Genomic DNA, 22,039 nt, shown 5'->3' on the forward strand with positions numbered 1-22,039 from the left:
ATGTTATCTATACTCAAGCAGTAGTTCACCGTAATCAGAAGTGTCTGGGCGCTGGTGGTAACCACTTTGAGCACCTCTTGTAATTGTAGAAGTCAAATGTGACTTGAATTCATCTTTTGTTATCGGTATATATTGAGTATTACAATTTATACAGTTTTTTCCTTTCTTAAAATGTGTATACATTTTTTTTGGCACTCTCTGTATATTTAAAATTAAAGAATTTGTACTTTGCCCCTCCTTATACATCAAAAACAGTTCTTCAAATTTATCATTCTGTGTAAACATTTTTTAACTTTTATTGTTTCTCTACTTATAAAATTTTTATACCAAATTTAAAAGTATAGAATGCAGAACCTAACAGACACCCACCCTATCATCAGAAACAGCCCAAGGAAATGACTGTTAACAATATAAGTATGATTTTTAATGGCTTCATAATATTCTATCTCATAATGTAAACAATATCTATATGCTTTAGAATAGTGAAATTATAGCCTCTTTATATATGTTGTCTAGTTAAATGTCCCAGTGTTGCATACTTGTGTTTACCTAATGAGATTGAATATTTTACCATGTTTCCTTATCTGTCATATTTTATCTTCTGTGAATTGTCTGTTCATGTCTTTTGCAGTCTTTGCAATTTCTTTCCCACAACAATTTGTAAAAGCTTTTGATTTATTAAGGGATACCAACACCTCATCATATTTGTTTGAATAATTTCCAACTTATTTTGTTTTAAAATTTTGTGTTATATTTTTATGTGTATGTGTTTATTTTTATATAACCAAATCTGACACATTTTGTTATTAATTGCATTCATAAGCTTAGATAACCATTATTTCCTACAGTTGCCATAATAAAGAACCAAAAACTGAGTGTCTTACAAGAACAGAAATTTATTGTTTCATAGTTCTGGAGGTTAGAAGTCCAAAATGAGCGTGCTGGCAGTGACATGCTTTTCCTGATGGCTCTAGAGGAGAATCCTTCCTTGTCTCTTACATTCTGGTGTTTGTTGGAAATTCTTGGTTCTCTGACCTATAGATGCATCACTCCAGTCAGGGTGGTCTTCTCCCTGTATATCTTTATTTACATTGTCTTCCCTCTGTGTCCAAATTTCCCCCTTTATAAGGATGCCAGTCATATGGACTTAGGGCCCACACTAAAGACCTTATTTTATTTATTTATTTTTATTGGGGAATTTGGGGAGGAGAACAGCACTGGGGAATGCTGAAAGGGGAACAGACAAGCTGCTGTCCCCCCGCTCCTCAGTCCAGCTGTGGAGGACGTCGCTCCACTGGCCCATGTTGGCACCATCACTGCGCCCTTCCCGGGTGAGGCAGACCAGCCGCCAGACCCTGGATGGCCACTCCCAGCAGTTCACAGCAGCCCACTGCAGCTCCACTGCAGCCCATGCCATCGCAGGTGACCCACGGCAGCCCAGCTCCAGACTGAGCTGCTACTCACCATCCTAGCTGTAGAGGGCGCAGTGTCACCGGCCCCAATGTGGTATCCGAATCGGGGCCCCGCCTCTCAGGGCCGGCGTCCCAAGCCAACCCTGAACCAACGTGCCACTCGGCCTGCCCGAAGGACCTTATTTTATAATAACTTGATTACCTCTGTAAAGACCACATTTTTGAATAAGGTCACATTCTGATGTACTGGGGGTTAGGACTCAACACATCTCTTTTGAGGGACATAAAACAAAACCCATTTCCTTACAGAGATATTTACAGATCAATATTAATCAACATTTTCTTCCTTTTTTCTCTCTCTCTAAATGAAATCAATGGTTACATTTAATTTGACACTATTTGCATTTTGCTTTTGTGCTTGCATAGCTGAAGATGTCTTGTGTTGTTTTTATGTGAATCTGTGTCTGGACATCATAATGTTGGGTTCAAGTATTCAAAATAATTTTAAAATTTTGCCTCAGGTTTTCTCTGAATGTAGGTCCTTTACAGTAGGTTTTGTTTGAAACTTGGGAAGCCTATTTGAACTGTAGACTTGGAAATTTTCTTTTAAGACCTAAAACTTTATTTCTAATTGCCCATTTGGTTATTGATTCTGTTCTTGTCATTCTGGCTTCTACCTCAGGATATTCTTTCCCTACCAGATTAACGCAGTGCTTGCCATTAGGAGATGTTCAAATGTTTGTAGATAAATTAATGAATATATGAAGAAATACAAATGGGCTGATTGGTGACATGTTTGAAGGGACAACTAGCAGGAGGCTGGGAATGTGGTTCTGAAATATTAGTGAGAAATAATGGCTAGAAATGTAGATTCGTGGTTTTTCTCCATTGGGGTGATGGGGGGAATTATAAGAGAGGGTGAGATTACCTGAGATGACAGTATCTATTAGAGAGAGAAGATGGCAGGAGACATAACCTAAATTTGGGAAACAGCTTAGGCTGAGGAGCCCCCTAAGGATGGAAGGACAGGAAGAGAGTAAGGCAAATTCCCACTGGAATGCTTAATGTGTTAATTGGTTTTCTCCCTCCCTTTACCATTAGGGTTACAGAGATGTACTTCCAACTGAAAGAAATGAATGAAAAGGTATCTTTTATAAAGGACTCCTTACTGTCTTTGGACAGCCAGGTGGGACACCTGCAGGACCTCTCTGCCCTGACAGTGGATACCCTAAAAGTCCTTTCTGCTGTTGACACCTTACAAGAGGATGAGGCTCTCCTGGCCAACAGAAAGCATTCTACTTGCAGAAAACTTCCCCACAGCTGGAGCAATGTCATCTGTGCAGAGGTTCTAGGCAGCATGGACATCTCTGGGGAGAAGAAATACCAGTATTATAGCATGCCTCCTTCTTTGCTGCGGAGCCTGGCCAGAGGCCAGCACCCTCCAAGAGTGCAGAGGGGGGCCCTTCTTGACATTACAGACAGTCAGAGGGAGACTTCAAATGTAAGAAATGAACAGGAAGAACAAGAAACAGAAAAGAGTATAGTGGCTTCTAGGGTATCCCTTGACAGGCAAGCACATCCAAAGTATGGCAAATTTCTTCTGGTCCCTTCTAATCTAAAGCAAGTTCCTTTTTCTGCAGAACATGATTTGCCTCCATCCAGACCATCTGTGGAAGGAGGTACAGGTGTTCTGGCAACTGAACAGGTCATCCAGAGTGAGGTCCCTGTTCATCTGACTTGGCAAACTCCAGTGTTCTCCAGTCAGGGCTCAGTGGCTGAACCCAAAGTGCAGTATGATACAATCGCTCAAATACCAGGCAGGCATGACAGGGGAGAGCAGGTTCTACGCACTGTGATGTGCACACGTGCACCCATGAAAGTGGCCTCCCTCCCTTCCCAAGCTCAGAGCATGCGAACTGGAGGTGGATATGTGAACTGGGCATTTTCAGAAGGTGATGAAACTGGTGTGTTTAGTATCAAGAAAAAATGGCAAACCTGCTTGGCCTCCACTTGGAACAGTGACTCCAGTCAGCGTGGACAATGCCAGAGGCAGATACTGGACGGATCCCTATCGGATAACTCAACAGAATTGGTCCTGAGTAGTGATGACTCAGAGGTGGGATCAGGGCTCCAGCCAAACACGTCCTTTTGGGGCAACCCTCTCCACAGAGACAGGCCCTTCGTTAGGAGTCGTAGCTTGAAATTCCACAAGGAGGAGAAATTGAAGATCTATAACATTAAAAGTAAGAAGTAAATATTAAAAACAAGCCTCCGTATTAAATCTTTTGCATTGCTACTTTTTAAAAAAAATTTTTAAGTTTATTTTTATTTCATTTTTTTTTAGCTGAGCCATCCAGCTGGCAGCTCAGCTTGGGCTGGGAATTGAACCAGCAACCCTGTTGCTCAGAGCTCACACTCTTGAGCAAGCTCTTAACCAACTGAGCCACAGGGCTGGCCCTGCATTGCTACTTTTAAAAACAAATCTATGACTTGATTGCATTTTCATTTTCCCCATTCTCTCAGTCCTTTCTATAAAACAAAATAGTTCCCTGTACCAACTTAAACTTTCTCCTGTAAACCATTTTCCTAACAGATCTTTCAAGATCCTCAGAGAGTGGGCAGTCGGCATGGATTAAAGCAAAAACGTTAACCAAGGATAGGAGACTGTCAACGAAAAAGAAGAAAATACCAGGACTCCAGGTGCCAGTAAGTATCTTTTATGTTTTTGGCAATTGAGGAAGTAGCAAGTCTTAGTTTGTTTTCTCCTTATTTTAAAGTGCCACGTCCTCAAAATAACATTGTACTGGAAGGAGTGAAGATATAAATTTAGGAGTCATTGGCGTGGATATGCCACAATTCATTTATCAGCTCACATGGTGAAGGACATTTGCCTTATTTTCAGTTTTTTGGCTATTCCAAACAAAGCTGTTGTGAGCATTTGTGCACAAGTCTTTCTGTGGACATATGTTTTAATTTCTCTCTGGTAAATATTTAGGAGTGGAATGTCAGAGTCATATGGTTAACTAGTTGTTTAATTTTAGAAGAAACTTCCAAACTGCTTTCCAGAGTGGTTGTACCATTTCACATTCCCACCAGTTTATGAGTAATAGTTTATAAGCATTATAGCAATCTACATCCTTATCATCCTGAGTGTGCTCAGTCCTTTTAATTTTAGCCGCATCAGTGGGTGTGTAGTGCTATCTCATGGTGGTTTCATTTGCATTCCATAGTGACTAGTGCTGCTAGGTATCTTTTCACATACTTATTTGCCATCCATATATCTTTTTGGTGACATGTCTGTTCAACTCTTTTGCCCAATTTAAAAATTGGGTTGTTTGTTTTGTAATTAAGTTGTAAGAGTTATTTATATATTCTAGATATAAGTCCATTGTTGGATATATGTTTTGAAAATATTTTCTCTCAGTTGGCAGCTTGCCTTTTACTTTTCATAAATGTCCTTTGAAGCATATACATTTTTATTTTGATCAAGTCCAATGTTCTACTTTTTCTTTTATAGTCTATGTTTTTTTATATCTTATTTAAGAAAATTTTCCAGACCTAAGATCACTAAGAGTTTCTATTTTATTTTTTTTTCTAGGAGTTTTATAGCTTTTGAGCTTACATTTAGGTCTAGTATCCATTTTGAGTTAATTTTTGTACATGGTAATAGGTAACAATTGAGGTCTCATCCTTCCTCTTTCCTTTCTTCATTCCTTCCCTTCTTGAACACAGATATCAAATTTTTCTACCTTTTTATTTTGGTAAAAAGATGATCTTTTTTCTATTGAGTTATAATAGGAAATTAATTGAGCATTTTTGGAAATTAATTGACCATAGTGTGGATCTATTTCTGGGTTCTGTTCTGTTTATTTATGTTGATCTTTATGCCAATGTCATGCTCATATCTTGTATACTATAACTTTATAATAAGTCTTGAAATCATGTAGGTTTACCAATTTTTTTCCTACTTTTTCTGAGTTGTTTTGGTTACTCCAGTTTCTTTGCATTTCCACGTATATTTAGAGCCAAATTGTCAATTTTTACAGAGAAGCCTGCTGGGGTGAATGGAATTGCTGTATCTCAATTTGGGGAGGATTGGCATCTTCACAATAACGAGTTTTCTGATCCATGAGCATGACGTATCTGTCTGTGTATTTAGGTCTTTAATTTCTGTCAGCAATGTTTCGCAGTTTTCAGCATACAGGTCTTGCACATGATTTAAAAAAATGTATTTCTAAGTATTTAATTATTTTATTTTATTATATAGATACAATTATTTAAAAATTTTAAATTTCTGGTTATTTGTTGGTATATAGAAATATTCACTAAATGAATAACTTGATTATTTACAACATTGATTTTTATATCCTACAACCTTGCTCAACTTACTTATTTTGAGTACTTTTTTGTTGCTCCTTTAGAATTTTCTAAATAAAAGATTATGTTTTCTACAAATAAAGATAGTTTAACTTTTTCCGTTCAAATCTGGATGTGTTTTATTTCTTTTTCTTGCCCAATTACACTGACTAGAACCTCCATCTAGTACAATACTGAATAGAAGTGGCGAAGACAGTTATCCTTTCCTTGTTTCTACTCTTAGAGGTAAAGCATTTAGTCTTTTACTGGTAAGTATGATATTAGCTATAGGTTTTTACATAGATGCCCTTTATCAGGTTGAAGAGCTTCCCTTTTGTTTCTAGTTTTCTGAGAATTTTTATCATTAATTAGTGTTGACATTTGTCAGATGCTTTTTCTGCATCTACTTATATGATTAGATGATGTTTCCATTTTTATTATGTTAATATGATGAATTATATGAATTATTTATTTATTTATTTTTAGCTGACCCATCCTGCTACCTGTTGGCAGCTCAGTGGCAGCTCAGCTCGGGCTGGGAATCAAACTGCTGTTGCTCAGAGCTCAAACTCTTGAGTGAGCTCTTAACCAACTGAGCCACTCAGCCAGCCCTATATTAATTAATTTTATAATGTTAGTATTAATGTTTAGAATATTAAATCAACCGTGCTGGGATGAATCCCACTTGGTCATGATGTATTACCTTTTCTTTTATCTGCTCTATTCATTTTGCTAAAACCTTGATAAGATTTTTTAATCTATATTTTGGAGAACTATTTGTCTTTAGATCTCTTTTCTTGCAATGTGTTTGGTTTTGGTATCAGGGTGATGCTGGGCCTATTGACTGATTTGGGAAGTGTTCTTGTTTCTTCAGTTTTCTGGGTGGGTTTGTAGAGAATTGATATTATTTCAACATTAATTATTTGGTAGAATTAACCAACGAAACCATCTTGGTGGGAAAGTTTTTAACTACACATTCAATTTCTGTAATAGATATAGGGCTCTTCAGGCTATCTGATTCTTCCTGGATGAACTTTATTTGTAATTTTCAAAGAATCTGTTCATTTCACCTAAGTTGTTGAATTTATTGGCATAAAGTATTCATAGTTGTATCTTATTATCCTTTTATTGTCTGTGCAATCTGTAGTGACATCACTCCTTTCATTCCTAATATTTAAAATTTGTGTTTTCTTCCTTTGTCTCATGATCAGTTTGGCTACAGGTTTATCTGTTTCATTAATCTTTTCAAAGAACTAACTCTTGGTTTCCACTCTTGAGTTTTCTCTGAATTCTATTTAATAGATTTCTGCTCTTAAGTTTATTATTTCCTTTGTTCTGTTTACTTTGGGTTTAATTTGTTCTTTTTTACCCCTAGTTTGTTAAGGTAGAAGCTTCGGTCATTGATTTGAGACTTTCAGGCATTTAGTGCTATATAATTCCCTCTAAGAATTGTTTTAGCTATATCTTACATATTCTGATATATGATGTTTTCATTTTCATTTAGTGAATATTTTTGTTTATTGTTAGGAAGCTTTAGATCTGAGTTAGCTATTCTACAAGACTTCATCTTTCATGATCTTAATGCCCTGTTTCACTTTCAATTCTACATATGTTTTTTCCATAAAATAATCTTGATACATTTTTTAAAGCACCTCAGCTTTTTTTACAATGAGAAGCAGAAGCAAAGAGGTAAATGTTGAGACAATGGTATGAAATCACTGAGAGATGTAGCTTTATAAGGAAGGCTCTTTTAGGAAAATATGCGATGAGCTCGTGAACCCCATGAAATTTGAATTTAAGTAGATTTATTTTTGTGGAATAGTTAAAATGGCCAGAGTTCAACTAGGAATTGCAACTGAGTTCAAGTACTAATAAGTTTCATTTGCTTATTGCTTTGTAGTTTATCAATTAACCTCATTTCTTCTCTGCCCCTGGAAAGTACATAAGGCACCATTATTATTGGCTATTTATTATTTTAATGATGAAGGAATGGGACTCATAGACATTAAGTAATTTGCCCAAGTTCATATAGCCTCTAAGTGACAGAGCTAAAATTCTAACACAAGCTCTTCAAGATCCAAGTCTTATGTTTTTTTTCCCCCCTTTTGTTTCTCTATACCATTGTTTCTCAAATTGTGGTCTCCTGTCAGCAAGAAAACTTACTAGAGATTCAAATTCTCCCTCCCCCCAGACCTATTGAATCACAGAATCTGGGGGTGGGGCCCAGTGTTCTATGGTTTAACACAGTTCTGGTTGATTCTGATGCACATTCAACTTTGAGAAGCCCTGCTCCCCGAACTCTGGTTTTCAATCGGGACTGCAAATAGAAAAGTCCCATGGATGCTTGTGAACCGCCAGCATGAGTGATGGGAAGCCCAAGCTTCCTGGGTGATTCTAAAAGGCAGCCAGTGTTAAAACAACTACTGCTCTTCACCGTGGTACCTATATTAATGTGACCCAATGTTTTCAGATTAATATCACTGTGTTCCAATGAGTGTCTTTCTCTCCAGGTCATAACAGTCAATGCCTGCTTTCAAAGTAACCAATCAAATTCAGAGCGAGGAGAAAATAACATATTAGAAGAAGAGGAGTACAGGAAGAACTGGCTGACGGTGTCCAAATTTAGTCAGTTAAGTATGTAACAGTTTGCACTCTTGGACCCCCAAAACTCTGGTAGAGTCTCCCCTACCAGGCTGTGGTGTTAGACCACTGGTGGGCCCTGATGTTCTTTTGCTTGAAAATGAAGGAATGGGAGGCTGACAACACCCTCTTAGGAAAATAGTTCTTTTCTGTTTTTAATTTTTATGAGAGTGCCAAAATTTCCATTTGTCAAATGGAATAGTTGTCAGAATCCAGAAAAGAAAATTAAGATTTAGATAGTATTTTATATTCAGAGCTGTTGAATCTGGCTCAGTGTCCTGTTAGTCTAATTTATAGGGTGGGGTTTGTCTAAGTTTATAGTGTTAGGGTTTATGTGACATTGATATGGACACTTACACAGAGCTCAGTGGATCTAGTTGAATTGGTTATTTACTACTGCTGACAAATAGTGTTTATTCCATGAGCAAGTATCCCTTAATTTTTTTTTTTTCTGGCTGCTGGCTGCTCACGCTGGCTGCTGGCTACACACAGTAGCCCATGGCAACCCACTGCCACAGGGACTGCAGCCCACGCCGTCGCCGGCGACTCAAAGCAGCCCAGCTCCAGGTTGAGCTGCTGTTCAGCATCTTAGCTGTAGAGGGCAGTGTCACTGGCCCTCATATGTGGGATCCAAACCGGGGCCCTCTGGCATCCCAAGTGAGCTCTTAACCATCGCGCCACTCGGCCGGCCCAGTATCCCTTAATTTTAATAATCATTGTGTGTGTGGAGGTTAGAAGATGGGTCAACCAGCTAGGAATGAAGACTATGGTCTAGGCATAGAACGTGAAAGAAGCCTGGACAGGGAAGATGAGGACAGATTATGAACTGAATTGAGAGCAATAATTAGAACTTCGAACTTCTTGCCTTAGATAATAAGGGAATTTACTAATTTTTAAAGAGAAGGGGCTATGTAGATTTAAAATTATTTGAAATACTAAACTTAAGGTGCAAATAGATGTTGCTCCTTTAAAACTCGCTTGTTCTTATGGTTGGTGGTTTCCAACCAAGGGGCAGTGGTCAAGGATGCTGCTAACCATTGAACAATGCACGGGCAGACCCACCCCTAACAAGGAGTTATCCAGCCTAAAATGTCAAGGTTGATAAACCCTGATTTATATTTTAAAAAACTCAACTGTCTGTTAAATCACTGAGAATCAAATGGGCTCTAAGCCAAAAGAGACATTAGGAATTAAATTATTCAGAACACCATCAATTTACAGATATGAGTTCAGAGCTTAATTGTCTTGCCTTAAATCACACAGTGTACTAGAGCCCATAATTTTGAATAAATCAAATCTTATACCTAAAGATATGATTCTAGGACCAATTATAAATGTATTCATTTTATTTATTAATGTATATTTATATTGTGCATATATATTTTTAAACAGATTGTCTGATATTTAGGTTACTGTAAATAACCTACTTAACTTACTTAAATTATTAAATTTTTTGTTTTACTGAGGTATAATTGACATATAACATTGTGTAAGTTTCAGGTGTATAACATAATGATTTGATATATGTATGTATTTTTAAATGATTACCACACAAATTTAGTTAACATCCATCACTACACATAGTTACAACTTTTTTTTCTTGTGATGGGAACTTTTAAGATTCAACTTGCAACTGTACAATACAATATTGTTAACTATACTTACCATGCTGTACATTACATCCCCAGGACTTATTTATCTTATAACTGGATGTTTGTTACTTCTTGACCACTTTTAGCCATTTCACCAACCTCCTCCCCCGAAATTATTTAAGTTCTTTCCAATGAATTTCAAACAGAGAAAGATGGGGGCGGCAGGAGGAGTCTTGGGAAGCATCTCATTAAGTCCGATGATCAAAAGGGGTTTAATCCAACCACTATATGTCAGTGAATGTGTAGGTATCAGATATTAAAAAAATAATAACAATGATTCTTGTTATCTTTTTTAAAAAAAAGTCTAAAAGTTAAACCCATTTGCTGGCATTCCTTTCTATTTTTTTATTTATTTCTGCTTTTTTTTTTTAAAGTAGCCTACCATAATGCTTGATGCAATTGTTAAGGAAGGATTCATAACAATTTAGAACTAAACTTTCATTTATTTTAAATCATGGACGATAAGGTGCAGGAGAAGGTGTTTTATAGGAGGGCATGGTATGGATAATTTAATTCTTGACTTTGAGTGGGAAGTATAAATTGTTATAAATCTACAAGTAACTACTAGAGAATAAAAATAGTATATATAGTTTTCAACTACTTGGAAAAGAGGACAAAAGAATCTTGGTAAAACTTGCTGAAAAGAGAAAAAAAACACTATATTCAAATTTAAATGAATGCACTATGTTCAGATCTTTCTATTTGGGAACTGTGATTTGAATGTAACACATTTTCATGTTTTCTCTATTTTTTTTTTCTTTTAACAAGGTCTAGAACCTAGTGCTTATCAGAAAATGAAAACTAAAGAAATTGAACGGCATGCTTTACAAGTCAGTGATTATCTAAAGCAGTCTCAAGAGGTAAAAACCTTATTTTATACTTGTACTTTGTAAAAAAACTTACATGCACACAGCACTTCTCTAACTCCTTAACTGTGTTCGGTTTACTTTCATGTCCCTTAATTGGATTCTGTGTATTACATCTAAACGTTTTCTTTGAATACTTGCTCAGTTTTTTCACCCCCTACCCCTCACTTTATTATTTCCTTGTTCTTCTTCATGCAATTTATCTATTCACTCAATAATTTATCCCGAGTATTTTCAGCATGAAAGAAAGAATCCAGGAACTTTTGAAACTGTTTTCAAATATATGAAAGTTGCCATGTGGAAGTAAAATAAGATATTTTGAAAACGCTTTTAAGAGGTACAGCTAGAATCAACATATAGAAGCTGCTGGGAGACAGATTTCAGCCCAATTTGAGGAGGAATTTTTAGCAAGTGGAGCTTTCCAAGGATGGAATGGTTTATTTCTGGAAGTACTGAGTTTCTCACTTTGTGTGATTAGTCAAAGTGGCTGAGCAAACCTCTTTGCAGATGTGTTGGAGTCCTTCTGGGATGCGGGTATTGCTGGGTGAAGGACCCTCAGTGTTTCTCCAACACTGAGGTTCTGCGACTTTGCAGTCTGTTCTTACCACCTACAAAAATGTGCCTGTTTTACTGCCATCTACCATGTGGGGAATTTGGTGTAGTTAGACTAACCAAAGAAATCTAATTTTGTTTCAGTTTGAACATTATCTCTATGAACTTGGGAACTATACACACATTACCTGTATAAATGTATTCTAGCAACCTCAGATGTTCCTGTAGGAATGTAACCTGTGAAAGATTTTAAGAGTAAAATGTTAAGACTGCTTGATGGTAAATGAAGACAGGGACCTGCGTGCCCTGTCAAATCCTGGCTCTGCCGCTTCCTAGATTTCAAAGCTATGTACATCAATTAGCCTATGAGCTTCAGTAGCTATATCTCTAAAATGGGGCTAATGATACCCTGATGAAATTATTGATAGTGGATAATAAAAATAACACCAATAAAAATGCCTAGAGTAATGCCTGCAGTGTAGGTTTCAAGAAATAATAGTCGAACCTAAGTAGGAAATAGAATGAGATAATTTCAGGGTAAGGTTATTCTAAATAACCAACTGAAACAATAATCTCCTGATGATAGGACATAATAATGTAATGATTGATGTTTCCTGTCAACGGTGACCTTCATTTCTTCTTTCATGTTATTAACTGATTTTGTATGTTCACTCTCATTTCTGTGAAAACCTGTATATTGCATTTTCTCTTTGATGTCCTCATAAAAGTAATTTCATTCTGTTAAAGTCTGTCAACACATTGAGTTACTCTGATTTTGTGCCAACATTATGCATCTTTCTATCTTAGGCTTAGTATGTTTAGTAAAAGAGAAATGTTGAGCTAAAGGAAGTGGGCGGGGGGGGGGGGGATACAGCTATACCCTCCAAAGAGTGTGTTTGGCAAATGTGTTACTGGAAACTTGGGGTGGGAGAATATTGGGTGAACATGTAATTGACCTTGCCCTTCTGCCCAGGATCTGAGTAAAAACGCTTTGTGGAATTCCCGGAGCACCAGCCTCAATAGGAACTCCCTGTGAGTATTTCTGCATGTCTGTCTGGAAGCACCGTTGGCTTCTGTTTTTTCTAACCCGATTGGGAACACAGGTTTAATTTGGTTAAAAAGGAGAATAAAAGTGTGTGTCCAATGACAATATTTTTCTTTGGTTAGCAAGAGTGAAAAATCATGTTTTTCTCCCAGTTTTCCTGCTTCTGGCAATAAGATCTCATTTCAGTACCTTTTAAGAATATAATGAAACATCTTACTACTTCAGCAAATTAAACATTTGTCTTTTCAGTGTCAAAAAAAGCACACATGCCATAAGTAGCATCATATCTTTCCTGATAGATGATTGTGAAATTTTCATTAAAGAGTAAAAATAAAACTGTCTCACCAAATAAAAAGACTTAGACTAAAGACCTGATTATATTTTTTCTTAAATGTAAAAATAATTCTTGTTAAAAATTTTTTTTCTTCTTGGTTATGAGGTTGATCTTTTTTATTTTTGGTTCCTCATTAACATCCTAAGTGTTTGTCAAAATAGTTACTCTTTGAGAAGAATGGAGACAGAGAGAGAAAGGAAGAGAAGGATAAAAAGAGAGAGAGTAGAGAGAGAGAACTCACATGATTGTAGACTTGAGTATCCTCCTGGAATTTTATTTATTCAGAGAAATAAAATTTGAAAACCAGCCAAGCAGAGATTATTCTATTTTGTTGCTCATGTTTCTGGACTTTTCCAGTTACATCATCAAATTAATTATCCATACAGGCATAGGAGCAGAATTCAAAACCATCTACTCTGCAAAGGGCCAGTTGATACAAAGTGGGTGGAATGTGACTTTCAGTTTGAAGCCAGCTCCATGTGAGGTGGCCTTTTTCCTGCAGCTCCCCTCAAGGTCTCTCTGTGCAAGCCTTCCTCTAGTCTTAAAGTGCACATGACTTTCTTCTCCCAAAGGTTCAGTAGTTTGTGTTCATGCAAAGTAGTGGGTTATTGCAGCATGAAATTAAACAATAATTGTAATTGTACTTTCTTCCCCGAGGACTTTAAATACTGGAGATATTCTTTGAATGCATTTATTCAGACTTGCCTGTGGCTACTTGTGCACTTAAGCAGGGCAAGTAACAATTTAAAGAGAGCTAATTTCAGCCTGTGAACATTTAGGGGCCACGTGGGCTAATGAAACTGATTTGTAGGCTTGTCTGGAGACATACACAGACTAATTTGTAGGCATCTGCTTTGCATAGTTCAGGAACCCTTTAATTTAATTGATCCAGAACAACACAAACACAGTTAAATCTTATATATGTTGTGCGATCGCATAGCTAATTAAAACCAAAACCAACAACTGGTTTTTAGTTAGCTTAGGGCATATATAGTAAGTGAATTACATGCATATCTGGTGTTCATTTTTCTATGAAAATAATTATAGAACTGTAAACTATTTCTCCACTAATAAAGATAGGGATTGGATGTAACTGATACTTTTCTTTCAAAGAAATAGATATATACATACTCATACACATATATGTACATATAGACTGTATTGTTACTGTCTAACATATTTTTCCTTTGATAACTGAAAAATTTAAAGCGTTATCTAAACAACTTTAATTTTTCAAACAGGTTGAGAAGTTCAAATGGAGTTGGCAGTAAGTTTTTATATTTAAACATTTTAGGTTTTCATCTTTTTAATGATGACGTTTACTCTTTTGCTGAGATTTTTGTCATTCTTGAAGTTCTATCTATGATTTTTATCTACTGTGCAAAGTAGAAAGTTTAGTAGAAAGGTAGAAAGTTGACTGTCTTTCTCCAGATAAATCAGGACTGATATCTGGTTTAAAATTTTTTGAATTACCTGTTTTTGACTGATTTTCCAGTTTCTCTGGGACTGAGGGCATAACCACTGAGCTCATTTAGACTTTTTAACCACTCTTGCTGTCACTTTTTAACATATAGCTCATTAAGAGCCATTCATAAAATTGTATGTGGATACTTTTTTCTATATGGCTTCAGAAGGACTCTGCCCCGAATGGCTAAGTAGAGGTAAGCCATGTGAGACAACTCCCTAGTAAAGTCACTCTTAATAACTACTGTCAAACTTCACCACAACCTGTGAGCTTTTTTCCCATATTCTTGACTCCTTGATATAGATTGGGCACCTTCCTCTTCTATGACCTTATTTCACCCTGCTTATTGGGTTTTCCATACTGGTATCCTTTACAGTCAATTCCTTTTCTTCTACCTACAAACACATTTACGTCATTTTCTATATAAAAGAAGAAAATACTCTTTTTCTTGATATTTACCTAGCTTTCAAACTGCCACTCTTGTCCCTCCCTCACCTCCAAATTAATTGATAAAGCATTAACATTTGATCATCAGCCCATGGTGTTGGTCCCTAACACTCAACGGAAACTCCACTCTAACAGCTAAGTCACGTGGCCCCTTTTTAGTCCTCATCAAATTCATGGCATTTGACGTTGACCATTTTACCCATTTTCTGTTTTCATGAGGCTATTCTTCCTTAGGTATTCTTCTTTTTCTTTGTTGACTGACTCTTGGTCTCTCTGATAGCCTCCTCTTCTGTCATCCAAATTGGAAATCTTAGTTATTTACAGTGCCCTCCGTACCATCACTCTTAGCTATCAACTTTGCCTTCTAACTCTATATTATCTCCTCCCTCATCTTTAGAGGCTGTGTGTTTTGCTCTACCCCACTGCTCCTGCCTTAAAGCCTCCAACATTTATTTTCCTAAATAAAAAGTGTATATTTTCTCTTGCCCTTGATATTATGCTAGCATTGTTGTTGTTTTCTTTCCCATTAAACTTTCCCATGTTCCTACTGGAATTATCTTTCTGAACAATCAATCATCACTTTAGTGGAAGCCTTCAATGGCTTCCCTTCACCTACAGGATAGGCTGTAAATCACTTAGTCTTTCTCCTGACAGCCTCTCCTCTGTCCAAATTTCCAGGCTCACGTTCATGGACCCTTACATTCAATATTCATGCTATTCAGAATATGACCACCCACCTATTAACACCTCCACGTGGTGTCTAGAAGCCATCTCAAACAAAATGTTCTACCTTCCTTCTCCCCCATCTCAGGAAGTGGCACTTCCATCCATCCATTGCTGAGGCCAGAGTCTGGTAATCATACTTATCTCCCATTTTCTCACATCCCCGCATCTCACCTATCAGTAAGTTCTTCCAAATATACCAAGAATATGATCAGTTTGGTACCTCTACATACCACTCTTTATCTCTTCCCTGGATTACAGGATGGCCTTTCCTCCAGACTATTGCTTTCTATTTCCAGAGTGCAAGCAGAATAACCTTTTTAAACTGAAAGCCATATTGAGTCATTCTTCTGTTCAAATGGTGTTCCAGTGCACTCTATAAAAGCAAAGTCTAAACACGGTCTCTAGGGCCTGTTAATCAGCTTCTCCGTCCTCCAACTCTCTAACTTCATTTTCTCTCAGGACAGTGCTCTGGTCACACTCTCCTCCTTAGCACCGCAAACACGGTCCTGCCTCAGGGCGTTTGCACTTGCTGTTGCCTCTGCCTGGAATGCTCTTCATTTATCTATAAGACGTTCCTCCTCTCTTCCTTCAGGTCTATGCTCAATTTTACCTTATCAAAGAGGCCTTGCCTAACTACCCTATATAAAATAGTAATCTCCCTGTTTCTCATACTTCCTAACCCTTTTCACTAGATATGTAAGTAAAATACTATGTACATTATATATTCTTTTGTTTGTTTATTTTCTATTTCCCTTTACTAGAATGTAGTCAGAGACTTTGTCTGTGTTTATTACTGCTCTTTCTCTCAAGCATAGACCAGTATCTGGTATATAGTAGGTGTTCAAAAAATATGTGTTGAGTGAATGTGAACAAAATCTCACAGCTCCTTAAGTGGTTAAGCCAGGATTGAAACTCAGCTTTATCAGACTTAGATACCCATACTCTTTAAGTATTTCCCATTATTTGTCTATGAAGTTTCCAGAAGCTTCTCTATACACCTCTATTATATAACTTAGCAAACTATATTGTAATTATAGTTTACATGTCTTTCTCTCCCACTGTTTTGTATTTGCTTTCCTCTGGGGTGGGAGACACATCTTACATCTGTCACACCTATCATGACCTATATGGGGGCTGAATACTTTATTATTATTATTAACGTTATTGAATGAACTCCAAAAGGAAAAGGCTTTTCTGCTGATCCCACTTTTTATCAAGTACTCCCAAAGGAAGGGATTTTTGTTCCTTATCCAGCAACAAGAAGCCAGAGAGATCTATGAAATTGGGCTCATTATGCTGCTTACTCTACTAGGTATAAAGCAGTTGCCACCATGAGACTGAAGTTCTCCACTTTAATTTTGATTTTATGAAATGGCAAAACTGTTGCAAAGGATTTCTCTGGAGCCTTGTAATTTAGGACTGGAGCACATAGAGGAGTTAAACTTGCAGGAGGTGTTCCCAGCACAGTCCTTCTGTAACCAAACAAATCCCTTGGTGTCAAATTCTCTACCCATTCCTTTGTTTCTGTTATATACCTCTTAATGTGTTTCCATCATTTTGTTGTCATTTTAGGTCAGTAAAGTCGTCTGCTAATAACTTGGTATTAATAATGTCTTTATATGGGTACTGCTTCTTGGTAGGGAGCTCAGAGAATTGTGCTTCTGGGATGTCATGAAGTGTGATGGGCAGCTGAGTGCCTTCTGCAACCCAGAGGTGTAATTGGTTCGGAGGAAATACATCTTTGAGGCTAATATTACCTGTCTTTCTTCAATTCCCTACATAAATATGTTTGGAGATATTGCATTGATGATTGGAAGCTGTCAGGATACCATGTGCAATAATGCGGTTAAAGGATATTAGGCAATCTTTCTCGAATACCAAGAAGCCATTCTGATTAACCTGTTCAACAATAACTTTGAAGGCAATATATTCAGAGGCATGTATTTATCTCCAGCCAAGTAATTAAAATGCCAATCTTCTCTATAATTTCAGAAATCTCAGCCTCCTTAAAAAGCCCTCAAGAGCCTCACCATCATTATTCAGGTAGGATGCATGTGCACATAGACATGTCAACTGTGCTGAATGTCTGTGATTCTGCATCGTAAACAGAAACTTTGATGAATTTGTAGTATTGATATAGCTCCCAACTGGAAAAGTTGTTCACTCTGATGAGAAGAACTTTTAGATTTCTTACCTTGCCATTGACTTGGGGAAATATGGATTTAAGAAAGTGTTGGTTTAAAAAAAAAATGTTTGTTTGTATTGGCAAGTTCCATGTTGTGAAGAGGAAAGATGATCTTGAGATCTAACAATTCCTTGCAAGCTCAAAGCCAGCCCATAGCCAGAGACCTCCACATTTTGGATTAGGGAAGAGATAGGCCTGAGGCCAGTTTTTGGGAGGGAGGGTTTTGTACCCTCACTGGGTCCTCAGTGAACATAGCCATAGAATGTTATAGAACATAACCCACAGAGTAAGTTCAAGAAAGACACCTTACAAGGATGTTATTAAACAAGATGTCAAGGGTCTTGACTCTTAAGCAACATCACTTCACAGTGCTTCAAGTGTCTTTCTTTCAAGGTGGGAATCATTGCACTTGCCTTTCCCAAGGAACAATCTGCCAATGGGCTAGTTGAAAATTAAGAGGGAAAGACTTTGAAATGCAAAGCAATATAACCAGCAGCTGGCCTCATGCCATCCGGTGGTCTTTTGGGTGTCATTACTCGCAGCATTGGATGAGATAATACACAAGCAAGCTTTTTACACGATCTGAAGCTCAGTACATGAGTAAGAGTTTAATAGTGTGATAATTACCATTATTATTATATCAAGGTTATATATTTGGGGTCCAATAATAGACTGCCTTATCCTGAATTCTCTTCTGTAGTGAATAGTGCTGCAGTGGATTCCAGACTCCATATCCCGGACTCTTAAAACTGAGTCTTTCAGCTCAACTGCAATCCATTATTTTGACTCCAGCTGTCAAATTAGGAAAGTTTCTGGTGAGGAATACCGTAACTCCTATTGACTCTGATCTGTTAGGATATGGCTCTTAACAGGAAAATGCAGATCACTTGATTCTAATTAAAATTGGTCTTTAGCCCTCTGTGGGAAAAGAAGGTGAACTGTGCAAAGTCAACAGTAGATGTCCCCACAGTCCACTGTGCATTAGATCTGCTCTGGAAAAGAAAAAACAAAAATGAAGACCACAGGTTAAAGTGCCCTTTAAAAGAAAGTTCCATATATGTATGGATTTGTATGTAATTTGATATTCGGGAGAGTGAAGGTGAAAGCCCCACCTCAGACCATGTTATGTAATATTATATAATCTGTGCCTAAGACTGGGATATCCTAACTGTTTAAGGCATAGTTCATTTAAAATACTGTATTATAGATAATGTTTTTGATAAAGGTAAAAATAAGGGGTCTTTGAAATGAAATATTTTAGTATTATATGAATAAATTGATATGGGAGGCTTGCTATAGATTCAGCCTACTGATGCATACTTCAAATCTGGTTTTGTAAATTTGTTTTTGTTTACAGCCATTGAAAGGAACAATTTAATGAGGCTTTCTCAGACTATACCATTTACACCAATCCAACTCTTTGGTGAGTGCCATTTCCACCTTCTTGAGGCTGTGCCAAGGGCAGAGGCATAACGTATGAGTAAATCAATGGGGAAACCATTTTGAATCACTTTAGTTGAAAATTTTGTTTTGCTGATGGTAGCAGTTTAGTGAGATTAATTTCCTAAAACAGAAACTCTTGTTAACCACCCGGCTGGCTCCTAGGGTCAAAATCTAATACTATGGGAATGGGACTGATAATGAGCAGCAGCTGGGAAAAAAACAATAATGTTGCACCTGAAATTCACTGATTTAAGGCTGGAAGTAAGTAGGAAAGAAAGGAACCAACCAACCATGTATAATAAACACAGAAGAAAGTGATACATGTCAATATGGTAAAAGCTACAGGCATCTGAAGAGAAATGCTTTTTATGTGTTTATTTTATTTTGTGTAAGCTAATTGCTCTTAGCTCAGACAGCAAACATCATTTTGAAAGGCTGGAGTAGTAAAAAAAAAAGAAAAAAAAAAGCAAGCTTGCATTAGACAAGGCTACCAGAGTTTCTCTGTCCAGCCGACCGACCATGTAACAAGGGTCCCCACACTGTCCTAGATCTTGATTCTCTTCACACTCTTCATATGGGGACAGATCAAGTGGCTTCTGATTATTGATGCAGATGCTTTCTCCTTCCACTTGGCTCCATGGCTGGTTTTGCAACTCAGCAACCCTGCTCTAAATCCTCTAGGTACTTCAGTGGCATTTATCTGGGCACCAAGAATAAACACTTGAAAATATGTTACTAAGCACTACCTAGACATGTTTTTTAGTAAGGAATTAAACACAAGCGTGAACAAATAGATTCCTTTCTTGGTAAGCTAACTAGTACAGTGTTCACACACAACAAAAGCCATTTGAAGCAGAGGTGAAAGGAGAGAAGTAAATGCAGGCTGGACTGAAGTTGTTTATAGAATATGTTACTTCTGTCAGGAAGCATTGAACATTGTGTTAGGTGGGGTCTAGGCTGAATTCTTATTGTTCTCTGTTGAACAGCCTAAAAGTAAAATCTATATAGCAGTTAAAGAGCATTTTGTGTCTAAAATCTTTTAAGTGGGGATTAGTTTGTATCTGCGATTCCAGTTCACATTAGCCAGGTTAACATATTTAATCTTTATAGCCCAAAGAGGGGAGAGTTACTTTCATACCCATTTTACTGATGAGAAAAATAAGGCTCTGAGTAACTTGTCCAAAGGCACAAAGGATGGAGGGAGAATCTCGGGGGTATGACCTTAATTTTGTCTAACTCAACTGGGTTAAAGCATGCATTCTCAATGGGGGTGCTATCACTTCCAAGGGAGAAAAAAAACATCCTTTATATATATATATATATAAAGCACTGTGTATACAGCACACAAACAGATATACAGTATATCTTTGGTATTAAAATGTCATGGGAGAGGCATTTTAGAAAAATTAGAAGAAATGTCTAATCTCATAAGGGGGATGGTAATGAAAAACATGGGTTGAGCTATCACTTTAGAAGTATTTGAATTTTAATGAAAGAAGCATATCTTTACTACTTTGACTTTGTTTTTGCCCAGCTATAGTCCACAATAAGAGCAACTTAATTCTTATATATCATCCTATGCTTTCTCCCTTCTCCCCCTCTGCTTCTTTACTGGACAATAAATAACACAGAAACATGGCCAGATCCATGTCTTTGTTTTCTGCTTGTTCCCATGTAGGTAAAATTCTCATTCTCCTCTGATCATTTGGGAAAGTGAACTGATTCTGAGTTGATATTTAGGATGCTGTCCATATCACAGACATGGGATCTCACTGAACTCCTCATCTACACTTCTCTTTGCAGCAGGAGAAGAAGTAACTGTCTACAGGCTGGAGGAGAGTTCCCCATTGAATCTTGATAAAAGCATGTCTTCTTGGTCCCAGCGTGGGAGAGCTGCAATAATCCAGGTGTTGTCCCGAGAGGAGATGGATGGTGGCCTCCGCAAAGCCATGAGAGTCATCAGTACCTGGTCTGAGGATGACATTCTTAAGCCAGGGCAGGTTTTCATTGTGAAGTCCTTTCTTCCTGAGGTTGTGCAGACATGGCACAACATCTTCCAGGAGCATACTGTGCTTCATCTTTGCCTTAGGGTAAGTCAGAGACCCAGAGCCCAGATGGACAGGTCAGAGAAAGGAGATCTGGCTATGTCCTGATTGAAGGTCATTATCTTTAACACAAAGGATAGCCTATTCTTTTTTGGAAGTGGTGGTATTTGTTACATTTGTTTTGTAGAGCTTTTGCTTTTGGAGTGGGGAACGGTGGGAGTTGAGTAAAGTGGAAAATCTTCTTGGGAGACCTCTAGAAAGTATGATCATTAGTTAGTAGGTATGTGATAGTAAACCAATATTTTTATCAATGCTCCTTATTTTGTAGGAAATTCAACAACAAAGAGCTGCTCAAAAACTGATCTATACCTTCAACCAAGTGAAACCACAAACCGTTCCCTATACACCAAGGTGAGGAAGTATTGGCACCCTGGCCCTTCATTTTAAGTAGGAATTTCTATCAATTTCTTCTCAGCGCTATTAGTCATGAGAAATACGAGACCCATGGGGAAGTTCCTTAAGGCTTATTTCTGGGTTCTACCTTTCATAGTTCTGGAGACTGGTAAAAAGAGAATTAGACATCCCAAGGATACATAAATCACTGAATTTATGTGGGTGGAAAAGATAAGTTCAGGCAGAGGCCATGACTAACTTCTCTACCTGAAACAGGCAGATCCTTGGTGTAGTTACTAATGTCCAGGAACAATTTGGCAGAAAACCATTTATATTTTAAGTATAGTTTCTTCCTCTAATATCATATAGACAGTAGAAACTTTATAAGAGTGAACTCTCGTTTCTTTGACTTGAGTGTCTCCTACAGTTGCATTCATTTACCAAGACAGGGCATAATTCAGTGCTGAGGACTTATAGT

At 37.4% G+C, this 22,039-nt stretch overlaps 1 protein-coding gene across 3 annotated transcripts in view; it reads left to right on the plus strand.

The window, feature by feature from the left end:
* TRPM6 (transient receptor potential cation channel subfamily M member 6) overlaps positions 1-22,039 on the plus strand; it is a 158,642-nt gene that overhangs the window by 119,840 nt on the left and 16,763 nt on the right. For all 3 annotated transcript variants that reach the window (XM_019650685.1, XM_019650686.1, XM_019650684.1), the window contains 10 exons: positions 2,514-3,655; positions 4,006-4,118; positions 8,279-8,402; positions 10,829-10,920; positions 12,452-12,510; positions 14,099-14,124; positions 17,488-17,538; positions 19,038-19,103; positions 20,927-21,213; positions 21,497-21,579. In XM_019650685.1, the coding sequence (XP_019506230.1) occupies positions 2,514-3,655; positions 4,006-4,118; positions 8,279-8,402; positions 10,829-10,920; positions 12,452-12,510; positions 14,099-14,124; positions 17,488-17,538; positions 19,038-19,103; positions 20,927-21,213; positions 21,497-21,579 (2,043 nt within the window). The remainder of the gene's footprint in view (positions 1-2,513; positions 3,656-4,005; positions 4,119-8,278; positions 8,403-10,828; positions 10,921-12,451; positions 12,511-14,098; positions 14,125-17,487; positions 17,539-19,037; positions 19,104-20,926; positions 21,214-21,496; positions 21,580-22,039) is intronic.

Source organism: Hipposideros armiger, unplaced genomic scaffold (assembly GCF_001890085.2).
Source record: "Hipposideros armiger isolate ML-2016 unplaced genomic scaffold, ASM189008v1 scaffold_144, whole genome shotgun sequence".
In the NCBI taxonomy this organism is placed as follows: Eukaryota; Metazoa; Chordata; class Mammalia; order Chiroptera; family Hipposideridae; genus Hipposideros; species Hipposideros armiger.